Below are 26965 nucleotides of genomic sequence, written 5' to 3'. Positions count from 1 at the left end.
CTCCGAAACTTTCCGAGAGAAATCCCGGGAAAGTTTGGAAGAAGGTGAGTAGCGACCCCGCTCCCCCGGCGCGGCGCGGCGCGGCGGCCCGGCCCGGCCCGGCGGGCCCCTCGCTGATGAAAGTTTTGTGTCTCTCCCCGCTTTGCCCCTCTCTCTTCCCCCCGCCATGTTAGCTGCGAAGAGGCAAGATGGAGGGTTGTTTAAGGGCCCACCCTACCCCGGTTATCCCTTCATCATGATCCCCGACCTGACCAGCCCGTACCTCCCCAATGGGTCGCTGTCTCCGACTGCAAGAACAGTAAGTGCCTGCTTTATTTGCTGCGTGTGGTTTCGTTCCCCCTTTATTTTCCTCCCCCCTTCCCAGAGGGGGGTGGTGAGGATGGCACGTTTCCTTCCCCCCCACCCCCGCATGCCCCTGGCACCGCCAGAAACTTTTCCAAACTTTGCACAACGGGCCGGGGTTGCCCTTCGCCATCTTCCTGCCTCCCTCCCCGCGGCCCGGCTCCCTCCGCCCGGCTCGGGGGCTTTCTTTTCCCACCAGCTGAATCTCGGCGCCTGATTTTCCACCAAACTGTTTGTTGGCCGGGGTGGGGGGGCTCTGTTTTCTCCTGCCCTCTCCACTGCAGACCCGGTTTCTTTTCCCCCCTTCCCCCAACACGCACACACTTTTTCTTTTCCTCCTCCTTTCCTCCCCCTTAACCCTTCCCTTGCTGCAGAAAGCTCCCTGGGTAGCTGATGGACTGTCTTAGCTTCAGTGAGACTTTGTTCCTCCTTTCGGTTTATCAAGACAGGGAACTTTTTTTGTTTTGTTTTGGGGTGTTTTTTTTTGTTGTTGTTGTGCTTCTGTTTTTATTTGTTTGGCTCGTTCAAGCTGTCTTTTGGCCTTTCACTTGTCTTGGGCGCAGCAGTTTGTGCACGGGAAATGTGGTGCCTGAAGTTTATTTCCACTTTTGGGGGGGGGGGGGTTTGGAGGCGGGGGGCAGAGCAGGAAGGTATTGACATTTCTTTGCAAAGCAGCAGTCCAGGCTCTTTTTTTCTTTTAAAAGGAGCAGAATCGGGGATCCCAAGCTGAGCTCGCAGAAATAGCCCATCTTTGCCTGACCTAAATGACGCCCTGCTTTTTCAAATGTTTCCTAGGGACACCTGAAGTCGTTCTTTCTTGGCTGGGGGGGTGCTACTTGGCTAAGTCCCGCCAGGAGTTGGAGCACGGGTAGAATTGAGAGATATATATATATATATATATATTTTTTATAAGCAGAAATTGTCGTTTTAAGACTACAAACCAACAACTCTGCACTTGAAAGCGGATCTTAAAAGCAGGGATTCTGCTGCAATCCCGCCCCCCTTTGAGATGGGAGCGTGGATGAAGGATCAGATCTGCGGGGGAGCATGGGCAGAGTCAATCCGGGGGGGGTAGCCCAGGCAGTGGGGATCTGTTCAACTTTGGGGTATGATGGTGGGGGGGGAGAAGCTTAGTTAGTCTCTTCTTCGATGTCGTGCGGTATCCTATACTGCGCTGTCTGCTCCGACAAAACACACATCAAGATGAACCTTTTTTTTAGAGAGTATTTTAATTATGAATGCTAAATCTGTGGGGAGTACAAAATGCTAAGAAGTGTTTTGTATACACTTGCTCGGCGTTGTCCTTCTGTATCTTTTAGGGGCTTTTCAGCCTTGAGGGTCCACTACCATCACCCTGCGTCTATTTACGCACTTCCCCCCCCCCTTCTCCTGCGGTAACACGAGAGAGCAATTTGCAAGAATAGATCTACTGTTCAGGAGACGTAGGAGCTGTACTAATGGCTCAGGTCTTGGGCGACTTCAGTATCTCAGATCTACAAGTGTTTTAAAGCATTAAAATATTAAACATGAGGTCAGGTTTGTTTGCACTCAGTAAAGCGACAATGGAGGCTCAGATTAGCAAATCCGCAGGAATGGGAATATGAAATAATTGTGTTTTTTTTTGTTTTTTGTTTTTTTTCCTGGCTTTTCCCATCTTGAAGGATGTGGGAGTGTTGGTTTCTTTTGGTTATCTTTTTAAGACTGCTTTTCAGGGTCTGTGATTTCTTGGACACTAGAAGAGGGGTGACTGCAGTTTGTAACTGTAATGAGCAGGGTGTGTGTGTGGAGGGGGGGTGAGAGGCTGAATGCATTTAGATTTTGCTCTGAATGTGAGTCCACATATGCATGCTTTAAATTCCAAATCTTGCAACCTTAGATTGAAGAGAGCGAAACGTGCCCTTCCAAAATAACTTCCAAATTATGAATCTCTTTAAAATAATTTCCCCATATTTAAAATTTATAGCAGCGTTCCAAGAGTAGGTTCACTGAAGGAACAGCTCTGCTGTATTTCTGGGGGAGTTGTAATATATATTTTTTTGTTTGTTTTTTGTTTTTTTTTTTTTAAACATAAGACTCAGTTCCTTGTTACATTTACTTGCCATGCTTCTCTTGCTGTGGAGTAAAAAGATAGGGATCATTCACTAGTTACCTTTTTAATGGAAATATTCTTTTCTCACTCTGGACCCCCCTGCCCCCATTAAAAAAAAAAAAAAAGCCCCCATAGGAATGTTGTATTTGTATGAATTAACGATTCTGTATAAAAGATTACATGTTGTTTTATTGCTGACATAGCAGGTGGCCTTGTAGTGTTATCAGATGGATGCTAGAAAGATATTTCCACACTCAATAGGCTATTTTTATTATTTGCACATTCAAGCTCCACAAACCCTTTAATATCTTATTAACCTTCCCCCCCCCCCACGTTCTGTGTATATACATGTTTGCTGGGAACATAATGGAGGCTGGAAAAAATGAAGTTCATCATTTAGGCCTGAAAGCAGAATAGCATAAAGATTAAGCGGGATAAATTGCTGTCTGTCATGCTGTTCTAGGTGTATTCTTGACATCCTAGCTTTGCATCTCAGACAAGCTAGTTTCCCCCCCCCCCCCGGTTTTTAACACAACTTGGAAAGGTATCGAACATTGTTCATGATTATTAATTGAAATTAAGAGAAAACATGCACTGTGTCGATTTTCTTATGCTGTAATATTTAAGTTCTAAGAATGTAAAAAGTGATGCAGATACATAGGCATCATTTCCCCCCTCCCTCTTTTTTTTTTTTTTTTTCCCTGTGGCATCCGGAGGCGTGTGTGGGGGGGGTTCCCCCGATTTAATTTCCTCCCCTCTTTTTAGTCCCTTTGTCTTGTTTTTGGATTGGGTTTAGAAGAATTTTTGTTACTTGCAGATGTACCTGCAGCTGTTTGTTCTGGGAAGGGCAAACTCCGAGGAACAGTATTTTCTTCTTTTCTGTTGTAGGGATATAAAGAATTACCAAGTATCATTAAATCTGCTTATGATGAATAATGCATTATTTCAAGAATAGTGCTTTAATTGCCGAAGACTCCATGAAGCTTGATAGTAATAATTTTACTTTAAAAGATAAAGATTTTCTGCATAATGTTAATTTTGCCTTTGATAGAGTAATGCGAATGGCTTTTAAGACTAGATCTGTATTAACTAGAGATCTAGTCAAATAGTAATGAAGTAACGTAGCTGTGAATCTCTGTCAGATACACTGGCAGAAGGACTGTGGTGTCTGCCTATTAGGGATCATAAAGGACATTATTTTCAGTTCTGAATTTAAAAAAAGGGAGAAGTAGTGTATTTTATTCCCATCTCTAAATTTAGAGTATGGTTAATGCTTTCACCCAGCAGATAGAAATATTTTTGTCATTGAGAACCATTTGCCAGGTCTTCCTAATTTTCTATGCTGTTGCATCTTCTTTGCTCTAAAGTGTTTGTTTTCCAAGTGAGAATTTGTTCCCCGATTGCACAAATAAGCTTGTATCTCATGCCAAAGTTGGCATGTTTGGAATACCTAAATACGAGAGTTGCCCCCTCGCTAAGGTTTTATGTTTGGGAAAAGAAACTTTTTTTTTTAATTGACTTGGAAAGTGGATGTTTCTCTTTATCTACTGAATCAAACAACATAATCCTTTCTAATACAAAAGAGGTAGATAGTGGAGTGTGAAGGGTTAATGGTGGTCCCTTTCTTTTTTTTTTCCTCCCTCCAGTTGTTTTGACAACACTTTTCAAAGTGTGACATTCCAAGCCCCTGCAATACAATGTAATATTACTGTAATTACACAGGTCATTACATTCTAAATAGAGAACAATAAAATGCTTATCGCACTGAAAAAGAACAGGTGTTCTTGCCCTTCTTTGGTATTTATGCTAATTGTTTTTCATCTCCTTTAGAAATATTTAGGGCTAGCACGTTAAATTTTAGCCTCGATTCGACAGCATTAATTCTTTGCTAATCTTTATGGTTGAGGTTTAATGTCTGCAATATGGATTATAGTATTAGCATCCACCAACTAGTTTAATAATGTAGATATAACTTAATATGTCAGCACTTCAGTGCTTTAAGATGCGTGGCTTTTCAATGAAGTGCATGATTCATTCTTTCTTTTCTTTCTCTCCCCTATCCCCCACCATTAGCAGACATGCTTTTAATATACTTTTTGGGTACAGAAACAAGCTATTAAATAAGAATTTGGGATCCTATGGCATCAATCGTATTGTGAAACTTCAGAATGGTTTAAGTAGGTGAATCACTCTGCTGCACCGGCAAGGAGCCTGGGCTCTGTTAACTTCATTTCTATAAAGGATCCCAAATTTCTCTGATAAGATTTCATTATAGAGAACATGCAGCGTTTTTCTTGAAATGGTTGGGCAGTGAGCTTCTCTTGGGGGACTATGAAAAATAGTTACAGCAAAGTTTCATGTTTCTGGAACCTTGCAAAACAATATAATGCAGTACTGTTACTTGAGTGTACAGGATAATTGCAGTACTGCACTTCATTAAAAATAATATTTGCTTTGGAAATTGAACATTTTAATAGGCACACCAGTGGCTGATTTGTACTTTAAAAAATTACAGTAGATGCCTTTCCAGGTTTTGAATGCGTTCATACATTAAATGCTATTTTGCACCCTCCCACCCTCTTCCTGCCAACCACTTTTTTGGTTTTATTTATTTATTTATTTTTGTTTAAGCACAAAAATGTATGTCGATTTGTCAGGTGAAGGAGAAAATAAATGGCATAGTTTTCATCTGACCCTGTCAGCCAGGATGTAGGTAAAAGTATTTCAGTTTTGTCAGGCTTTCAATACTGGGGCCCCAAAATCAGATTAAAAATGTGGTGTAGAGAAAGGACAGCTGCAGATTTTTTGTGTGGACGTGTGTTTCTGTACCATGACTAAAACTCTGAGGACCTTTTCCCAGCTGTCTGGGAGTTATGTGGAAGTTGGATTATATTGGCAGTTAAGCATGAGACAACCTGGATTTAGCAAATGCTCTCCTACACAGGAAGTAATACTGGGGGAAGGGAAAAGATTCTTCTTCAGACACTAGAGCAGGCAAGAAATTATATGCTACTTTCCCCAGCCCTCTTTCTCCCCCGCCCATCTTAAGAGTTACCCGAAACACTGGCAAATATAGTAGAGATAATTTTCTTTTTCAGGGTTGGTGAAATTAGATCTATTATCACTCCCACCCTCTTAACTGTTGTGGGAACTTTTGTTTGTGGTGTGCACAAGGTTCGGGAGAAATTTCGAGTGGTGTGTGTGCACTTCCTTAGCTATTGAGTTATTGCAAAGATGCAAGTAAGCTTTAACTTTGCCTTGTAATTGGGCACATTTGTGAAGGAAATGGTTAATTTTACAACCAAAGGCAAACTTGCACCTTGACAGGTCTGCTGAAAGAAATGTGCCACAGTCATTTGCTGGCAGGCAGCACAGGGTCATAAATCCACAGGGTTTATTTACAGCCTATAACACTTATGAATGTTAAGATATTTGACGCCACGCTGGCCTTATAATATCCAAGGTCCACAGACACTGGCAGTGGGTCAAATTTCTTTCACTAATTATAAGCAATGAGAGATGGGGAGTGGGGGAAGAGATGGAAATCAGGAAAACCCCCAAAAGCTAAGAATATTGCCCTCCTCCTCTTAACTGCTGGTGTGTTTGTGCTTTGGTGCAGGATATTAAGCTTTATAATTAACACTTGCACTACTGAAAAAATGTCGAGAGCAGTTCTACATGGTGCAAACCACCAAAAAAAAAATACTATCGCCTATGCCCTTTCTGGATACATTGACAGCATTGTACAGTGCATCTAGACACCAACCCCACCAAATATTTCCCAGAATACTTAAGGAAACCGGATGCCTGGAACTGCCATTTAATTTACTGATGTACCACTGAGCTGGGAGAAGTACCACACGCCAACAGAAATGTGCAAGTTGAATTCATTTTGGAAATGTGTGCATTAGCCTGGCCTTTGGGGGGGGGGGGAGGGGGGAAGAACTCTTCCTGAAAAAGCAAAAAATCTGCACAGCAGTTTGCAGACATTGCTACTTTTGAAACAACAGTTGTTTGGAAAAAGTCTTGTACTCTCCAAAAAGGAAAAATCTGGGTTAGTAGGGAGAAGTGTGTGCCGTGGAGATAGAGGGGAAAATGCGTTAAGGAGGAGAAAACTGGTATCCGGGGGGAGTGTTGGAGAATCCAGGGGGAGTCGTTGAAGGACTGGGAAAGAATGTTAAAGTGCAAGGAGGTCTCTTCGAAACTTGGAAAAAAAGCCCATATATTTGAATGGACTTTCGAAGGGGATGCTGGGGATCTAGAGATTGACTCTTAAGTGTCAGGAAAGTCTTGGGGGCCGGAGGAAAGACATTGCTTCTCTCGGCTCACTCTTGATTAAACAGCCTTTTAAAGAACAGACTGTCACAATTGTAGTGCTGCTTTCTAGGCTGGAGGTGCCTGTACTTGTGCAGGCTAGGCTTGTGTGAGTGTGTGCAAACATGGGGAATCAGAGATGCTTAGGTATAACTCCAGCTCTAATTTCCTTTACTAGTTTCTCGATTTCAGTATTCCTGTACTGCCACGCTCAGATCCCAGCTACTAATTGAAGGGGCAAACAGACAGGGGTGGGGAGAGGGGAGACGTCTCCCCTATGGTTCTTGTCGACAAAGTGCATAAATCCTGATTTGTACAAATATGAGTGGCTGTCATTCTCGACTTTCCTCCCAAATAAATGTGCAGGCCATTTAGGTGAAGGTTTTATGCATTTTCCTAATCAATGGAATGCTGTAGCTTATTAGCCTCTAGGGATCAATAGGAATCCCTTAACACCACATTAAAAAGGTGGTGTGGTAGTACCTTTTTAACAGGTTGGCAACAGTGATGTTCTTTTATTTCCCAAGATACTTCACCCTTTCCCTGCTTCCATCTGATTCCTTGTGGGCAGTTCAGTGGGCTGTATTTTTTTTTTCCCTTCCTCTTTTGTTTGTCCTCTTGTTGAATAGTTTTAAAATGGCAGCCTTTATTCTTCTTGGGGTCATAGGCAGGCAACTGGGCTGTGCCGAACGAGTTAAGTTGCTAGCTAAAGTTTGGCTTTGCAAAACTAAATTCGAGGCCTGGTAGGCATTAGCAGGGCACAGCACATTTACAGAGCTTAATTAGTACGAACTGTAATTGTTCATGGTCTGCCAGAAGGAGTAATGTTCAGGAAAAGTGGAGTCGTTCTTTTGCAGTCTTCAGTTTTAAAACGATAAATCACTTGCATATTTGTGCAGTGATTCAAATGGAGCTGAGACCTCTCCATCTCAACATGTGGTAAATTGTAAAGTCAATGAATTGCAGATGTAGGGTACAGCGAGATTCTCGATGAAAATGCAGAATGAATGGGAAAGAGTGACGCTATAAATATTTACCGAGGAGATAACTGGGTTTCTGCTTGCTGTGCCAATTATGATGCATTAAAGATATTAGTAATTTTGTTTGAATCTATTTATTTTAAATTTCCTTCAACTAAATAAAAAGGGTACCATTTTACTTGATGTGTTTTAAGTAGTGCTGAGTAACAATGGGTTTCCTATGGAAACGCATATGATGGCCATATTAATACAAATTAATTCATGATGAGGAGTGCTCTATAGCTCTTCCTAAATTAATTAATAATGATGGGAGGCTTTAAAGTGTTGCTGCCCCAACTTTTAATGAGACCTATTGTGGTAAAGATGTCTTGGAGAAATAATGGGAGCATCATAGGGTTTACTCACTCGGGGTCTCCGCCAACTTTAGCAACACTTTCAAGGTGCATCTTCATGCCTGACATTTGCTTTTGAACAAAGAGAACAAACATGGGTCTCAGATTATTATGAAGCCTATGTTCCCTGATCCTGATTCAAGCACCACTAAAGTGACTGGAAATGCTCCCATTGATTTTAAAAGGCTTTGCATCTGGCTCTAATGGCTCCTTCACCTACACCAAACTTGCCAATAGTGATGAAGTATCAATTTACCCTTCCTATAACTCCTGTTACTGACTTCATTACTCTAAAAAAACAAAACAAAACAAAAAAACCCACAAAACAACCCCACAAAAATCTCCTGCTTAAATTTAAATAAGGGCTGATTGTGCCATAGTTTTACATCCCAAACTCCTAATTCAGGAGGTTTGGAGGATGCAGACTGTTGCATGTCAATACTGCTTTTCCAGTGTGAGTAGGCGGATTTGTATGGAAGTTGTAAAAGTTAATGATTGTTCTCTGACTCGCACGCTGCTGGTTTCAGCAAAGGAAAATTAATGACAGAAATTATATGGGACAAGTAGGACTTGGCAAGGGGGGAAAATGTTTGTGGTGTTAAACTCCTTTTGCTGTTTGCTCAAGGAAGTGCAAAGATGAGAGGAGAGGAGATCTGTGGATAGTTTCTCTTTGTTGTTAGATGCATAGGGTGCTGCGTTCTTGCAGGCATATGGTCAGGCATTTAAAGCAAATTCTTAGATGACGGTCCACGTGGACGCAGAAGATCCCATGGCAATTTAATTGGGATCGGAAAGGGATCGTTCTGGTGCCCGGGCTATCTGTTTTCCCCGCTTGGTAAAACAGGGTTGAATGCCTAAGGCTCTGTGGGAAGGACTGGTGGATGAGTAATGGATGCCATATTTGACTACGCAGCTCCTGGACTGCCAGCATCTAACTTGCTGCTTTGTAAAGCTCTCGCGAGTGCCTCTGGTATAAAACAAAATCCACTTCCGCTTTTAAATATGATGGTGATGCCCTATAGTAGACCTGCCAAAACAAAAGGAGTTCTCCAAAAATGGATCAGCCCAAAAATATTGCCAAGTACATCAACTTTTTGGCATGTAGCATTGTACATGTTGATATCGTAGAAACAAACGAAGGTCTTCCCATTTTAAGCAATGCAAACGGCCACAAAAAGGGTGGCCTGTTCTCTCCAGTCCATCCAAGCTCCCTGGGAACTTTACAGGCAGTTTCAGATCAATTGCTTAATGCTCTGCCCTTTTCTATACTAGAGACAAAGCACCTAATATTAAACTGGCACATTTCCCTAACAAAGTCGCCTCTAAACTAATCGTAACGCTTCCTTAAATTGGTTTAACTCAGTGAACCAATATAAACAAGGGTAGAGCTAGTGTTAGAGCACGTCTGTTCAGCAATTTCCTCTTCCTTGATTTAATCAGTTTTAAGCTTGATTGATTTTAATTCATACCCAAGTCACTTTACTGGTAGAGACATGGTCTGGAACTTGCATTTGAACAGTTGCGTTGGTCAACTTGCCGCCTCAACCAACAGCTACTGAAATGTCCTTTTAATAGTATAATGTTCACTGGTATAAAGTGCCTCTGAGAACTGTGATTTTTTTTTTTTTTTGAATGATTATCTCGGAGTAAGATGGCAGCTGACCTGGCTATCTTTTCTGTTGTCTTTGGGAAGGGGAGAAGAGATTCTTTTCTCTGTGTCACTTTTATAGATGAATGAGTTTATGGCTCTGCCTCTGGCTGCCAAGTTGCTCGGGTTTGGTTTTTATTTTTAAAGCTGAGCCCTCCAAGTTTACCTCTGTCCCTTCTGCTGCTTTGCCCACCCCCACCTCGTATGCAGTCTTTTGGATAAAGTAGCTTAACATTTGCATGCATTTATGCAAGAGTGAGAAGGGTTTGAGAGCAATAAAGCCTTTTATAGGAGCTAGTCAAGAAAATAACTTTGGTAATAGCTAAGTAGCTGCATTTAAAAAAAAATAAATAAAAGCCAAACCCCAGAACAAACCTCATTACAGAGAATATTTTGTCTTCGTGCAGATAAAGATCTTCGTAATCCACAGACCATCAAAGGATGCCTAATTTGCATGTTTATTTTTAGTATATTTTTGCAGTGAAAGCCACTTGCTCACTTGCTGCATGCTTTGTATTTCAGTTCAATCCTTTTTTTTTTTTTTTCTTCATCTGTTGTCTATGTAAACTAGAACAAAAGTGGAGCCGGATGATTGAAAATGGAATTTGGGGATATCCACAGCTTCAATAATGTATTCATAAAGCGATTATCTGGCTGGTTACATGCCCACATCTTTGTATATGTATGTGATATATATTATTCTGCTGCATATACTTTTGGTTATCAGGTGTCCGTTCAAATTTAATTGACAACATGAGATTCCTGTGGTTACTTCCCTGCACAGACTGCCTTGGGGCTCTACAGGGTTTGTGGGAAGAAAAGCCTCGACAAGTTTCCATTAAGCTCTGAATCGGGCAATTGGAAAAAAGGAGAATGAAACGAGCTGAAAAGAGGGACGAGTTGTTAGTGTTGCATTCTGTGCTTGGAACGAGAAACCTCTTTTAGACGAGAGTGGTTCTCAGGCCAAGAATTTCAAACTTGCGGAGAAACCTGTCCAGAACACAAAAGTTGTTTGAACGGGGTGCGGGATTGTCACAGTAATTAGAGCAATCTCCGTTTACTGAGTGGCAGCCTTTATAAAGGACAGGGGATAAAAGGTTCAAATTCATCTTTCTCCCTCTGATTCACTTTTGATGAACTGCTTCTGTGTATGTATGTGTATATGAAGGAGTGTGTGTGTGGCCACATTTTCAACTACTCATCATTAAATTGTCCTTGTTTTATGTGAACAAGGAGTTGTTTTTTTGGTTGTTTTTCTTTCACCCCAGTGACCATTGCAGACATTTTTGCTTTTCTTTTATTTGTATTCTAATTCAAGATACACTACTAGAGTGAAACTTGGTGACATTTATTTTTTGCTGTGTTTTTAGGAAAATAAAAACACTTTTTTTTCCCCCTCAGTAAATATACAGCATTTTAGATCTCATCCTCAGTCCTCAAATGTCCTGTTAGGTTTAACAGGACTCCATGTGGCAGCAAGGGCTCTTTGCACGAGTTAAGATTATAGAGGTAGACTATTTACATTTTATCCCCTTGCCAGTGTTGGGGCAATGCTGTGGTAGTGAAGCTGGCTAGAGTTTTGCCAGGCCTCTTTGGGAGAAGGATCTGGCCCAGAGACAGCCTGAGGTTGGATCTTGTGAACAAACCTAACTTTTAAAACATCATAACAGTGACTGTTTTGTCTTGCATCCATGTCTAAAGGGCTCAGTCCAGGCCCTGTGGGGTCAGACACTTTGTGTATGTACGCACATGCGCACGCACGCAGTCCTGGTGAATGAATAGCTATTCACCAATGGGGGTGCTGTTAGTAAGAAAAGATTAAGGATAACGGGTTTTCAAGAGTGTCTAAATGATGGACTTAGGCTCCGTAGTCCACTGAGGACCTGTCTGCACAGCCTCCCTCGTGACACCCGAGTCTCCCAGTAAGAAAACCAGCTCTGCCCGCTCCCACTCTGGCACGTGTCTGGGAGCAGCCCTGAGCCTGCGCCAGCCCCGCTCGCCTTGGGCGAGTCGGGGTAGCGGTGCTGGGGACGGGGGGAGGCGCCCGGGCCACCCCTGAGCAGCCTGCTCTGCTGCTGGCCAGTCTGGGGGGAGCGAATGGGCAGGGCTTGTTCTCTTGGCATCGGATCCGTGTTTGGGAGGGAAGCTGAATGGGCGTGAAGTTAGGCACTTGTGTCCCAGGAGGACTTATGCTCCTAAATCACTTGGGTACACTCCAGTTTTGTTTTTTTCCCCCCCTTAAATACCAAATGTAGTCATTGTCTCTCTCTTCTTGTTTTACTTGTAGTTATTCCCGATTCTGAGCGTTAGCAAAGTTTGGGGTTTCGTTTTTTTTCTTTTCTTCTGTAAAGGCAGGATTTGCTGTTAGTCTTAAGCATCTTGGGGTAAGGAACTTTTCTAATCTACCCATTGACGTGAGGCTTTTCAGTGCTGTATAAATGACAGTTCAGTATTGCCCCTAAATGCACAGATAGAAGGGACCTTTCACACACAAACCTTTTGCCCTGTTTTGTGATGCTGCTTTCCAGCCCTTCCCCCAGACTCCATGGGGCAGAGCCAGGCTTGGTGAGGGCAGTGGGCAGAACTAAGTGGATACCATGTTTTTTCCCTTCTCCCCCTCTCCGTTTCTGGTCACACGCAGACCCTACCAGAAAGTTAGCGTACCACTTTTTCCCATGGTGAATATTCTTGGATGCCTTGGCTACCCTTGCACTTCTCCAGTGAGAAACTCTACTGAAGTCAGCTGAATTCTCACATCATTAAGAGCTGTAGAGCTGGGCTGCTTTCTTCAGTCTTGGACCCCGATCAGATCCAAAGCCCAGTCGCACTTAGAGGCGGGAAAAATACTTTGCAGTGAAATCCAGAATTTCACTTTTTTCATATTTTATTGCAGATTCCGAATGTGCATTTTCCCCCAAAAGAAAGTAGCTGATGTACACAGCTGGGTTTTTTTTGGGCAAAAAGAGTCTTCTGTTGGAAAGGAACCAGTTTTTAGGCAAATGTTTGCCATGTCTTAGCAAAAACTAGGGTTTTTGTTTTTTGTTACTAAGTTGACATTTTTCTATGGGCATTTGCTCACACTACATAAACGGCCACTTGGCCTAAACTGCAATCCCTCCAACCAGTCATTGGCCTTGTTCCTTTTTTTTTTTTTTTTTTTTTGCAGAGTTCTGTCCATTTGTGTGTGTGATAATATAGATACATTGGGTGGGGTTTTTTTTTGTTTTTTTTGCTTGTTTTGTTTTTTCTTAATACTTCTGATGTAAGATGTGGGCAAATGTAATGTTCTCTTGGAGTGGGAAGGTGGGCCTGGTGATAACTGTGGCTTGCTCACACTATCACGGCCTGTAGTAGGATGCGTTGCTGCAATTACAAAAGACCACGTGGAAGCAAATGGGTAGTTATGAAGTGTCTGGCATCCTGAAAGAGCACTCGGTACGCGTGGGATGAAAAACGTGGAATTGATTAGGACATGCCTGTTGCAGTTACTGGGCTCTGCATTTCTTTCTCTGCTCCATTCCTTGTACTTTTTAAATTTGATAATGTCTCAGCCATCATGTGTCTTCGGTAACCTATGTGGGAGTGTGATTCCACATCAGTCAGGGTAAATTGTTGTGTCACTTTTATTTTATATTTCCTCATCAAATAGCCTTCCCTTTACTCAGTTTTGGTGACCGTGTTATCCATAGCAACAACAGGCAGTTTGTGCATCTATAATCAATGCCAAGGCTGCAGTTCAATGCTGGGGTGTAAGGCAAGGAGGAAGCTGTCTTCTATGAATAAATTGTTTGAGATGTGGTTGCGTAGTTTGACAACTGGAAGTCTTTTTATTTGATTTTTATCTTCCTTTGGTTGTGAAGCACGTGTAAAAAGCCTGTAAAAGCAACTGGCCGTTCAGGTGAGCAGCGGGTCGCACATTCCCCAGCATCCAGTTGCATTGCTGTAGCTCTCAGCGATTTCTCAGTCTTACTTCTCTTCTTGTCTTGAGGATCTTTTAACACTGGGTGATAAGCAGGTGCTTCTCTTCCAGAAAATTCATCTTGGTCCCAAAATAAAGATGAGGGTGGTATAGGTGCTTCTCTTCCAGAAAATTCATCTTGGTCCCAAAATAAAGGCGGGGGTGGTATTGGGAAGTAGAAGACGGAAGGGGACACCACGGAGGACAAAGAGCCATGTAACTAAATTGTCGGTATGAAACAGCTGTGTGTGTGTTATGATGTAACTGTTGCATCTGATACACCTAGAGCCATACAAGTGTAAGAAAACTGTTCCAGCTTTTAGCTAGTGTCCATGACGGTTAAAGTTACGGGCTTTTAGTTCACTTGTATCGGTGCAGGAGAGTGCAGAGGTGACTGTTGTGTTGTAACGAGCTTGCTTTGGAGTGGCAGCTCCCTCTTTCCTCCAAAAGTGGTTAGACTTAATGTCTGTCCTCTAGACAGACATTAATAGATACAGAGGACAAGGGACACATGTTTGTCTCCTTCTGACTTCCTGAAATGAAGTTGAAAGGACAGTTCTTAGCTGAAAAGCAGAGGTTTTGTTTTTACAGTGCTGTTCCTATTGCAAAATCTATTGCGTACTTTCAACCTCTGTTTGCTTCTGGAAGTTTAGGCACTTAAATACCTTCCAAAATCCATCCCTTGGTTTTTCCAGCTGCTCTCACCTGTTTAGCAGCAAAGCACTAGTGCCACTATGGGAGAGCAACCTGGATTCTGTTCTTCTCTTTTCAGCTGAATTCCAGGTTTAGGGGCTGTCTTGCACCTGTGCAAAACTCTAGCTGCCATGGGGTCATGCAGGTGTCACTGAGGTCAGGGTTATGGGGTCTCATTACTGGGTGGGGGGGTGGGAGAGAGAGAAATTGGCTTGCTTTTTCAGATCTCTGATTTGAACTTGCCTGGTTGTAGGGGGAGAGAACAAGGAAACATTTTTCAAATGCATCCAATTTCTATGAAAAAAGAAAGGGAAATTGAAAGAAAATGATTAGAAACAGCTCATACTTCTGTACTGTTTTTCCTTAGTTAATTTAAAGATACAGCGGGCAAAGACAAGGCTAAAAACTCTTGTCATGTGATTATCTCAATGATTTAGATTTGTTGTTAAACGAATGCTCTGTTCCAACTTCCTAACAGAAGTCCCAGAGTCAAATTATGCTCCAAAGCCAGTGGGTTTTCATTAGATTTACTTTAGTGAAACCAAGTGGGGAATTGCCCACAATATGTTCTCCACTGAGGTCAATAGCTGGTGTCTCTGAGCATGTCCAGACAAGAGTGCCCATGCATTTCCCCCGGGACAAATAGCAGGGGCAGTAGTTGTGCTGCTGCTACTTGTCCCCAGGGAGCGCTTGTGCACACGTGCTCTGGCGCATGGCAAGTTGCCCTGGGTAGAGTAGGGGAGCCTGGGGTCAGCGCCTGGGCTTGCCCCTGCAGCTCTACCTGGAGCCTTGGGGGCTTCCTGGGGCTCCAGCAGTGCCAAGTGGTGCACAGAGCCCAGCTGGCAGCTGGTGCATAGCTCCAGCCAGCTGGGTTTTGGTTTCGGGCAGCGAACGCTGTCGCCTCGTGTGCCGCCCTGCTCTTTTCAGGCATGGGGTTTCTTGACATTGGGATCTCCCGGTGTCAAAAAAACCCTGTTGCGCTGCAAATTGGCAGCACAGTGAACGCCTGCACGTAGCGTGTGTGGCTTGCAGTGCTGCAGACAGGTCCGTGCCACTGAACACCTACCACACGTGCGCTCATCCGCACGTGCCCCTTGGATCCTAATGATTGGCTGAGTCCCATTTCATTGCCTTGGATCCAGAGAGACTTAAAAATATAAACAATGTGCTTTTGGCTAATGGGGGGGAAACCATATCCCAAAGTATCCAGCATGGGTGTTTCAGCAGGCTTTGTGGAGGTCTAGTGGCTGATGAAACGTCATCTCTGAAGTAGCCATTAAACAAGATGGAGAGTGAGACGACAACCCCCCTTAAGAATGTAAATCCAGACTTACTAAAAGCAAGAAAAGTGGGGGGTTTTGTTTTTTAAAGTTTTAGATACCTAATGTACCTCGTTTTATTTTTGTTCTATTGGATTATAGTATCATATAGGTTTATGTAACTGTATTCATGAACATAGGGCCATGAGTCACATTTGTCCCAGGGCTAACTTGGTTAAAGGCCAAAGGACTTGCATCAGGGATATATTAATTAAAAAAAATAAATTTAAGCTTGGCTGCCAGTCTCACAGGTGATCATATTATCCTTCATTCAAGATCACCTCTTCCCAGCTCCTCCTGAGTCCTGCCAGACTGTAAACTCCTTGAGGAAGGGACACTATCTTTAACTGTTATCTTACATACTAATCGCATCGGAGGTGCTATGTAAATTGGAAATAGTAATAAGCAGAGCTGATCAAGTGATTCTTTGCAAATAAGCTATCAGCTCAGTTAATCTTTATTTTGGACGTTTGTTGGTTTTTCCTGCTCAGGAACTAATTTTGACTGTTGCAAACAGATTGTTTGCTCACTCTCTCTCTTTCATATGGTGACAGATATCAACTTCCAAATCTATGAGCCACTGTCTGGTATTATCGCTTAGTGTGTGGATTGTGTCTGCCTCTGGGCGTTTGTAAGGTTTGTAAAATTGTAAAGATTCGTAAAGATTGTAAAGATTTGTAAAAAAAAAAAAAAATACTTTTGAGTGTTTGCTGATTAGTTTATGCAAAAGGGAAAAAGAAGCCCCTGTCATCCAGGGTTGTTCACAAGCCATTTGCTCTTCTTTTGAGTGATCGCTCACCTGAGTAGCTTGGTGACTGTAAGTAAGTGTAGTAAATAGTGACCCCCATAGTGCATGTGCATGACTGTGCTTGTTTGCCTGTGAATGTGGGTATTCAGATGAAGAACAGCCATCCTCCAAACAGTCTCATGAAACCCATCTGTCTCAATGCTGTTATTGTAAAGGTGGATAATAAAGATAAAAAATGTGTGTCGTCATACACAAGCGTGTGTGAAAAACTACTGATCAGATTAGCTTTAATAATTTGTTCTTCTGAAAATATGCATCCCATCTTTTGCTTAAATTTTATACTACCCGCCCCCACTCCCCAAAATGAGGTTGCACTGAGATGGTATATATAACATGGAAAACGGAGCTATTTCCTGATGCTTTATATAGAATCTATTGCCACACTACATGGCAGACTGCTGGGATGGCTTTGTTCCTAGCACATGAACTTAGGTAATGACTATATTGTTTTGTGATCTTGCAGTTGCTGTCTTGCGTGTGCAACTCCCACTGAAGCCAATAGGAGCTTTGTGAGCGAAAGGTCTGAATGCTAGGACCTTGATATTGTGTCTGTACTGGAATTTATTTTGCAGCACTACGGACTCTTAGTGTAGATCTGCTGCAGGCCTGGGTGTGTGAATGGCACTTGGGTTCCACCTCCGTTTTACACCAGTGTAGCTTGTCTACATTAGAGGTTGTACTCTTGCAGCCACATAGCCTAGCATACAGTTCCTTTGATGTTTACAGGCCTTGGCCATTTTTTAGACTCACATCAGCATGTTTGGTAAACCACAGAATCCAGTTTAGATTGGTTTCATTGGGGCCATTTCCACTGAGCAGCTCCTAGAGCAGTGATTCTCAACTGGGGTGCTGCGGCACCCTGGTGCAATGCCAGATCCAGGGTGCGAGAAGATAAGCAGAAAAGTGCAGGTTTTGGCTTTTCCCAGACTGGCCGATTTCCCCCTCTGCCACTGTCTGACCCCTCTGCAAGGAGATAAGCCTTGTAATATATGTTAGCATTTGAAACCGGGTGCCAGTCAGTTCACGTTATAAAGGGGGGCCTTGAGTCCACAGAGGGGTGTCTCACGTCCAAAAAGCTTGAGAACCACTGCCCTAAAGTGCTATCATCCCTGGTCCCAATACAAGTGCTGGGCTGTGTATGAAGGCATCCTAAACCTGCATCAGGGCTAGAGCAGTGATGCTACGTCTAGGTGGAGCTGAGCTCCTAAACTGTTCTGAGAAAAACACAGAATTTGATCCTAGCAAGTGGTGAAGATGGAGGGAGCAATATTGGGGTGTGAAATTGCATCTCAAAATGATAAAGTTGAATGCTTTTACAACTGGAAGAGAGGATGACAACTTTGTTTAGTCCAAAGCTTTAAATTTTGATTTAAAAACAACTCTTTCTTTTCCCTGTAATCTGAGACCAATAGCAAAGTTTCCATATTTTTTTTAAAAATTACAGTGGAACAACCTTAGTAATGCCTTAAAATCCTCCTTTTCAAGAATAGAGACATTCACAGGAGATTTGGATCTTAAGTACAGCAAAGTTAATAAATTTTCAGCCAGCTTTTTTATATAGTTGGATGAAAAAAAGCAAAAATTAGTGTGAATGGCAAAGAATACATTCAGTTTTAAAAGTTTTGTTCTGTTCTTAATAATTCAGCTCATGATCTTTCAAGGTGACTTTTAGGGAGACAATGTTAAAATCAAAAGTGCCTCGGTTACAAAATTACCTTCACTTCTGCAAATGTTGCTAGAAAACCTTGGTATCTTTTGTGCAATCAAGATCTTGGTGTATGTACCAAAAGTCCAGCTACTGGAACTAGGTACTTGATATTTTAAGGAAACCTGACTGTCTGTGTTATGGAGAATTGCTCAGCTTTTTAATTCTCTGTAGACCTTGGCTAGATAGATAGATATCTTCCTCTGAGCCATGTGGGTCTCAACATTTTTTTTTTTTTTTTTTTTTTTGGTACCACGACCCATTTGTAAACGTTGATTGGCCAGCCCTCCAGTGTGTCGGGACTCCCGCCACCCCCCAAGCAGCCCCTTGCAGGCTGAGACTCTTAACAGCCTGCAAGGGAAAAGCTATGGTTTTCCCCATTTTTCTCCTTTCAAGAATCCATTTTTAAAGTTGTTTGATCCATTTTTTTTAAAGTTAGTTTGTGACCCTTTCATATATTCTTGCCACCCAAGTTAGGGTTGCACCATGGGTTGAGAAACAATGTTTTAAGCTACCTGTTACTAAATAGGTCATTTGAAGATACTTGTAGCAGGGTGCAGTACATTACAAAGCACATTGCTCAGAAATCCAAAACCATTAATATTCCTCCATGAACAGGTAGCATTGTTCTTCGGGCTTGTGTTTGCTAAGGCTTGATGCCCATGTGGGCAAACAAGAGACATTTGTTAGATATACAGAGCAAGAATGCCTTAAGTATTGATTCCCTCTGAATCCTTGATAGGCTTGAGTCCCTAGTCCAACATAGCCAAATGTCCTCCAGCTATAATTTTATAGTTATCATCAGAGTGTGGCACCAAGGGGGAACAGGGAGGGAAGAGTGTAATTCTCCACCCCCCCCCCCCGAATATTTGCATTGTGCAATTGTATGTGGGTAGCTAATTGTGGCTTGATGCTGGCTGGCATTGTCTTTGCTACAGCGGAGAGCACCTGATTCTGTTCCTGGCATGCCTGTAAAAGTCCATTTGCACAATACTAGGTGCCATCTTTCTCTGAGTAGTTTGCATGTTTGGACTTCTGGTCGGCATTGTGGTCAGCCCATTGCAACGGAGCGCTGTGCTTGAGGGAAGGGGATGCCGTCCGAGGTTCCCTTTGCTAGGCGCTTCCATTGCCCTTTGGTCCCCTTGAAGAAACATTGGGTGTAACCAGTTCAGTTGCTCTGCATCTCTAGCGAGTGGCCATAGATTGACCAGTCCTACATAAAGAGGCTCTACATAAAGGGTCACTGTTGCCTACAGTCCATATCGCCCCCAGCTCTGAATGTGGGCCTTTGAAGCAATGCTTATATCCCCTGGCCCTACCCCAGTCTAAGACCAGGTCTCAAGCCTGGTGAGCTGGGTACAGCATTGCAGGAGTGGCAGATTCTTCCTCTGAACTTTTCACCTTCTCTGCCTGCCAAACTCATTCCACATTCAGTGGGGATCCTCTGTGAAAGTATCTTGAGGAACATTAGGACCCACACTATTTAAATATGGTCAGTGGTAATCTAATCGGTCATTACCCCCTGCTGGGTTCCTAATCCCTATCCTAAAATAACCCTTCATAGCATGACACTGGACATCAGATGTGAAGCTTCCCCTGGTTTAATCGTCTGTATGCAGCCCATGTCTAATGTTTATATGAGTGTCATCAGAAAGAATCTATAGATGTATCCATGCTTTTTATAAGAGTATGACACAACTTCACTTTCTATATTTGTCTCTTGGCTTCTTGGCATCTGCCTCGCTGCCTTACTTTCAATTTTGAAATGGTAAAAAAGCAGCTTGGATTTGCCAATTCGTGTTTAAATAAGCACAGATATCCACTCTCAGAATTTTACAAACAATCCTAAATGACCTATTTTCAGGATATATGATCAGTAGTTGAGGGTTTTGTTTGTTCTTGTTGTTTCTCTCTTCCCTTTTGTTGCTTTTAACCTACAGATAATTCAGAAGGATAACAAACCAAGGATGGATTTTAATGGCTCCATCCATGGATAAATATAGAGCATGGGATGGTATGAATATTTTATTGGCATAGTTTTGGGCCGGCCATGTTGTTTACAAATGGTGAATCTACCAGTGAGTTTGTGCAGACCATAGCCAATGAGTGCCAGTAGGCTATTTTACCACTTATGGGATATCAGCCCTTTTTTTTTTTTTTTTTTTGTACCTTTCTTTCTTTTCTCCCCCCCCTCCTTTTTTTATTCCACTAATTTTTTTTTTTTTTTTTTTGTGGGGGGTAATGTTTTTGGTACCAGACACTTATGCAGCCAAGCTATCTTTTGGGGCTATATAGGAAACCACAGTGAGACAGCACTAATGTATATATTTAAAATTTTCCTTGGGTGTGCTGTTGTGGTAGGAGGGTATTGCACTTTGAGGGGCTGAGAGATTGCAAAACCCAGCAGCTAGCTGGAAATACTGGAATTTTATATCCCTAGATGGATGTGGCTTCTAACTCCCCAGGCTTTAAAACTTTTTCACCACTGTAGGAGTGCTATAACTTAAAAAGCCCTGTTGTGTAGTTGTTTAAATCTATTCTAAAAAATTGGCATTTCCTTCTTCCCCACAAAGCAAAACAAAATCCTAGCGTACAGTGGCCATTTCCAAGCCATTCAGGGATTTTATGGTGGTAGTCCCAGCTGAAATGGATGACAGAGTTCAGGCAAGAAGGCCAAAGGTACAGCATAAATATAGTTTGCAGAAATATATTCACTTTTCTTCTGTGGATGTCATGACTATGTATGTGACCTAAAAATAGTTATTGAGCAGTGTTGCTAAATATTTAATGCCATGGATGGAGTGACCTGGGAGAGAAAGGGTGTGAGGCTATTTCAGTTATAATCAATGAGTCTGAGCCAATGACTTCACTGCCTTTAAGTAGGCGGGTGTGTGGGAGGTGGGAAGTTCACCAGTGCAATATTCATTTTCGTTGCTCAGTTGGCTTTGCTGACGTGCACTTCAGTCTCCACCACCTTTGTTACTTCATTTATTGTCTTAATCCAAATGAGTGTTTAACAGCACTGCACCTAGAAATTTTACAAGCAGCCTTAGGAATTCATTGTGTAAAAAGCATTTTGCAGTGGTTTCTCAAAGTGCTGAACTCGCAGAGCACATGGGTAGCTCAGCGGTCAGTCCACATGGGAGTGGCAGAGGAGAGAGGAGGCTAAATCGCTGGGTATTACCCATTTGTAACCTGACTAGCTTTTCAATGTATTTTTACTGGCTAATCACTAGACAATAGAAATCCCCTTGCCTGATCCTATGAAAATGCCTTATGTGAGAAATAAATGATAAAACAATTATGTCTGGTTGATAAAGAAGGGTATGCATGTGCACTCATGTATGCTCTGCTAAATTTTTGGCATCCCATTTAAGAAGCAAAATCAACTGGCTTCCTCTAGAAGCAGTTGGAGTGTTAATATTTGATTTGTGGTGCTGAGATTCTACCAGCCACCCCCATTTTTTTGGTACTCTGCAGTCCCAAAAAATGGGGTGATGTTATTCCAAAACTGCTGACGTAGATCCTTGAGCAGAGGCCATCAGCTGTATGGGCAAAGAGGTACCTGTAGCTTTGGGTTAGTCCCTCTGCCACATATTTTAGAAGCAACATTTGATAGGGCTGCCTTTGGAAATGATGTTGATATCCCACATCAAGAAATGGGGGTACTTTTGGGACAGTCTGGAAACTTCTGGGCCTTTTAAGAGCGATGTGGTAGACATCTTCCCTGTACCACCTTTGCAGAAACCTTCCTTCCAATGGGTAACTGGTGCTGCCTTAGTTGGGGGGGCACATGCCCCCCCAGCGACCAGTCAGTGAATGGGTGGGGTCTTCCTGCGGCCAGTCCCATCAACGGGGGGGTCCCCCATGGCCAATCACAAGACAGTCGATTGCTGCAGCCGCCTTTGGGAGGCCAACTATGCTCTCCCCCTTGGCTAGTGCTTGCAGAGGGGGGCACTGGTGCTCCCACCTGCTCCCCCTCCAAGTGCGGCCGGTCAGGGGTGCACTGGTGCTCTCAAAGGGTGCATATGTATCACCACTGTTCCTTCCCTTATCCTCTTGGTGTATACAGCCTGAAATTCATTGCATGCAGCTGCTGTGAACATAGCAGCCCACCGCGTTTTGACCTGTTTTTCACCATTCTGAAAAGTTGTTTAGAGCACAACCTTTGGCATGATCTAGAAAGCCAGGTGTCCTAAGGAGTTAGGAGCCAGATTTATATCCATCTAGTCTGTTAAGAGGGACCAGGGCATCCGACTGGAGTAGAAAAAGCTTGGTATAAGCAGCTTCTCATGTCGCGTCTCCAGATGCAACAGCCGACTTGCAATGGAGCTGCCAGGATGCACTTGGATGTAAAGGCCCGAGGATGTATTGTTCTACTTGGCCTCAAGGCTTTACGCTGGTTATTGATGACATCTGAAACTTATTAAGTTATTATAAAAAAGCACTTATTAGTCTCTTATCTCAGCTCCTGCTCTCTGCCGTCTTTTGTTGAACCGGTATCTACCATACTGTCGGTGCTGGTCTTCTGCTTATGCCAGAACGTCAACCCGACACCTGTGTCCCATGGCTGGAGCCGTGCCCGCTCCATGAGATCATTTCAAGGGGAGTGCAGCCTTCTTTGCTGCGGAATTTTGACCTGAGCACAGGCTCCCTATTCCCCATCAGTCCGAGCAGATCTGCGGTTTTCTTTTAGGCCGTATGTAAGAAATCGAACCTAAAACACCTTTCTTGTTGTTTTGGTTTTTTGATTTTCTTGGAAGCTTGCTGTTTTTGTTTTCTTGTTTTTTTTCTTTTCCTTTTGTTGTGGTATTTTAAGTGGCTGTGGGGAGGTTGGCAGGGTGAGTTGGGTTTTTAATAGGTGGCTCTTAATCTTTCCTGCACCTACTCTGATAATTATTAGGTTACGTTGCTCTTATTTTACTCCTGCCTGCACTCGGCTCCATACTGTTAGGCGACCAGACTTCACGCAACTTATAAATAAATATTTATTATTTTAAGTGATGATTGATGGAGAGGGCATTTTTCTGGCTGTTAATGACTGGCTGGAAGAGTTGAAACCCTCAGGCTGTTAGGTGCCAGGAAATGCCCAAACCCAGAAGTCATTATTACTCTTTTATGCCGTGACCCCTGCCCTTCCCTCCTTTGCAGTCCTGACCCTCTTTCTCACACCAATTTGACAAAAAAGAAGCAAACTTATTATAAAAATAAGCAAACAAAAGATTTCTTCTTCCAGCCCCCTCTCTCTCCCTACCAGGCATTAAACTGATGGGTTCAGTACTTTGCCTTGTTGGAAACCCAACCTTGAAACATTTACCTATGCTTGTCTATATAGTAGTAGACCCTATAGTATCTATATTAGACTCGCTATAGTCTTCAGTGAGTTTACTTGCATTAGTATTAGTTGTAAGATCAGTACCTAAACTTTCCTCGTCTCTTGTTATTTCCCCACCTCGGTGTATAATGTTTAGTCCTGATTGATTGGAAAGAGCACTGGACTGGGAGTCGGGAAAGCTGCAGCCTATTCCTGGCTCTGCCACTGATGTGCCGGGGAAAAGGTTTCTTAGGCAGTATGAACAGGCTCAGATGCATGCTGGTGCTTGGCTGCGCCCGAGTTGTCTGAAAGCACAAGAGCTTATGAATTTGAAGGGGATGCGAGATCATGGTCAGTGGCACGAGTTCCCAACCGTTTGTTCAAAAGAGCCTAATAGCAGCACTCCTACAGCGATCAGCCTTTAACACGGGAGATGGGAAAATGAACAGTTGCTAGGTGTTGACTGATCTAGGTTGTGAGATGCTTGAGCTTTATTACCGGATGACGTGAATCGGTGATGCTCCCCCGAAGATGGTGGCGATTCACATCAGCTCGATGTCGGGCCGTTTCGTCGACCGACTATATGTACAGTCATGGGGCCGCACAACAAGTAGTTGTTAAAAGTGAAAATGTAAAGGAAAAAGATTTCTTTTTGGGGTGAAGCAGACCAGGACAAAGGTGTTTGGAAAATGAAATTACCTTGTGGGTTGCCTTGAATATAGCTCTGTGTTTACTTTGTTGATCATTTCCTAGAAATGAAAAGCAAGTACAGTTACCAACAGGGAAGGAGGACACTGTTTTTCAGGTTGCATAAGACACCATATCTCTTTCATTTACACAGCAGGTGGCTATTAGTTCAATGTTGGATGCTCCCCCCTCCCCAGTATTTGATAGGGCACGATAGAAAATAAGTTGGTATGTGTCAGTGTGTGTCACTCAGTATTGAGTAGAAATTGTCCTCCATGTATAATAAAGCCCTTTCTAGAGGGACTTTCTTTGACTAGTAATTTATTTATTTTTTTTGGTGTTGCCTCTCTGGCTCAGGGAGCTATTCTTGAGAAAACGTTATCAATGCCCGGTAATGTTAAAGTTTAATTTTACACCAATATTTTTATTTATTTCTCCATGCCTTGGAGAATCTCTCCTTGTAGAAAGCTGCCTCTCCTTTTAAACCGAGGAGCTAGATACCCCACAAGGAATGACAGTCATTGATGCACGGTGTTTTGTTAATTGATTTATGCAGCAGGTGACAAAGCATGATGTGGGGAATCTGTTCAAACGAAAATATTTTCTCTTTTATTAAAAAGAAAATATATATTTTTTTTGAAAATTACATCATTGCAACCTGTTTGCTATCTTTCTTTTTAGCTCAGCTTTGTAACTAGTCCAGTGCCTCCTTGGTAGATCATGTTGTGTGGGGGAGAGAAGGGCAGGCAAGGAACTGAACTGAACAACTGGTATTTCTGGGTGTGGGGTTAGTCTCACAGTCCCGTGCGCACACAGTCATTTGAATCTTAAAGGTCCTTTCCCTGTGCCTGGGAGATTTTGGCCAGTTGGCAAAATATAATATAGGGGACTTGTGCCATCTCTAAAGTGATGAATGTTCTTTCATGAGCTTGTCTGCAAATGCTTTTGAAGCTGATGGCGTAGTCTGGTGTCAGGAACATGTCCCTAGTAGATGGAGCTGCTGGGTTTTATTCCTAGCCCAGTGTGCCACAGGAAAAATCAACCCCCGTGCTATGATTTTTAAGGGAGTTGCTAATTCTGGGTGGTTTTCGGTGCCCATCTTGAGACACCTTTGTTTTTACTGTCAGCAGTAGTGACCCCCCAGAGTCTTGATTTTAAGTTACCGGGACTGTGCATGTTTAGTGTATATGAAAACCAGACTACGTCATGAGCACTTACAACCTGGATTTGGATCTCTTTGGGCCTGGAGAGAGACTTTTTCCCTACCCCAGCAGGGTTGCACCATTTTTTTTTTTTTTTTTTTTTTTTAGCGGGTCTTTCAAGCTTGCAGTGCCCCACAAGTGTTAAGTATTTGTTGTTGTTATTGAACGGCGGCAAAGAGGAGCAGGCAAAAATTCTTGAGCTGTTTGTCATTAGCTTCAATGCAACCAAATGCAAGAATGTCCTCCGCCATGCAGCTGTCTGCCTATAGGCTCCTTTTACAAAAGCATTTGCCAGCCTCTCGCTAGAGGATAGGACAGTCTTGCGTCAGTAGAGTTTCAGCTTTTTCAGTAACCGTTGCTGATGTTTGAAATTGAAGAGTTGTAAGCACAATTCATCTTGGCGCACAGAGAGCACCGGGTGTGAGCAGCGCTGACTAGGACCAGACATTGACATACGGGCCGTCATCAAACTAATTGTTGTTTGAATTACCTGTTATGATCCAATGACAAATCTGCTTCGCTCCTGCCACTGGAGCAGAAAATGTAGCTTGAATTGGCGTGATGTTAGCAAGTGTAAACTGTACTTCAACAAGATGGATAAACCCAATTATGGGGCAGACCTGTAGAGAGAAAATCCATTTAAATCTCGTAATGTTAAGCAGAGCTGTGTTTAATTCATTTGGACCAATTTGGGAATGATGTATGAGTGTTGGTGAACATTAGTCAAAGGGGGAACAGCCGAGGAAAGAGATGCTGTGTTCAGCCAGGATGGCAGAGGAGTGCTGCACCGTTTCAGTGGCTAACACTAATGGCTGTGGAAGGCTAAAATGACAAAAAGATGTACTAACTGCTATTATGAGAACAGCACAGTGTAAATGAACCAATAAGAGAAATATATGGAGCGGAAAGAGGGGTGCAGTGCTTCCTTAAAACTATTGATCTTTCAAATGGAGGAGGAAATGTGTGTGTGTATTTTTTAAACTAGCACTTGTAATTTTTATCACTAAGTTGCAAGAGATGTTAAAATATGTGTGTGTGTGTGTGTGTATGTAGATGTGTATGTGTGTACGTACATACATACGTACATACATACATACATACATACATACGTACATACATACATACATACATACATACGTGTGTGTATATAGTGAAAAAAAATTACAAGTGCTTGTTTAAAAAAATATACACAGTTCCTCCTCAATTTGAAAGATCAGTAGTTTTAAGGAAACACTGCACCCCTCTTATACATATTGTGGATGAGGATCTTAAAGAAAAGTCAAGTCAAACTTTGAGGGGAAAAAAATTGGTGGAGATGTCAATGTAGATGGAAGGAAGCAACTCATTCATTGACTGTATTACTGCTGGTGCTGGCCTTGTTGAGATGAACAACTAACTGCCACCTTTTCTTGTAAGGGACAGGCGTTGTCCAGAGAGTGCTGTTTTGTACAGTCGTGGCCCGACAGGCGGCCATCTGTTTATGGGTGTAGTGCCCAAAACATGCTAGGGACCAT

At 42.7% G+C, this 26965-nt stretch overlaps 1 protein-coding gene across 28 annotated transcripts in view; it reads left to right on the top strand.

Moving 5' to 3' along the window:
- Nucleotides 1–6: 6 nt before the first annotated feature.
- The window catches only part of TCF7L2 (transcription factor 7 like 2), a 200857-nt gene continuing 173898 nt past the window's right edge, over nucleotides 7–26965 (top strand). For all 28 annotated transcript variants that reach the window (XM_019555939.1, XM_019555929.1, XM_019555936.1 and 25 more), the window contains exons 1-2: nucleotides 7–44; nucleotides 174–298. In XM_019555939.1, the coding sequence (XP_019411484.1) occupies nucleotides 236–298 (63 nt within the window). In that variant the 5' untranslated portion in view covers nucleotides 7–44; nucleotides 174–235. The remainder of the gene's footprint in view (nucleotides 45–173; nucleotides 299–26965) is intronic.

This window comes from Crocodylus porosus, unplaced genomic scaffold (assembly GCF_001723895.1).
Source record: "Crocodylus porosus isolate Cpor-Errol unplaced genomic scaffold, CroPor_comp1, whole genome shotgun sequence".
NCBI classification, from domain to species: domain Eukaryota; kingdom Metazoa; phylum Chordata; order Crocodylia; family Crocodylidae; genus Crocodylus; species Crocodylus porosus.
This window is presented reverse-complemented; position numbering and strand designations above follow the sequence as displayed.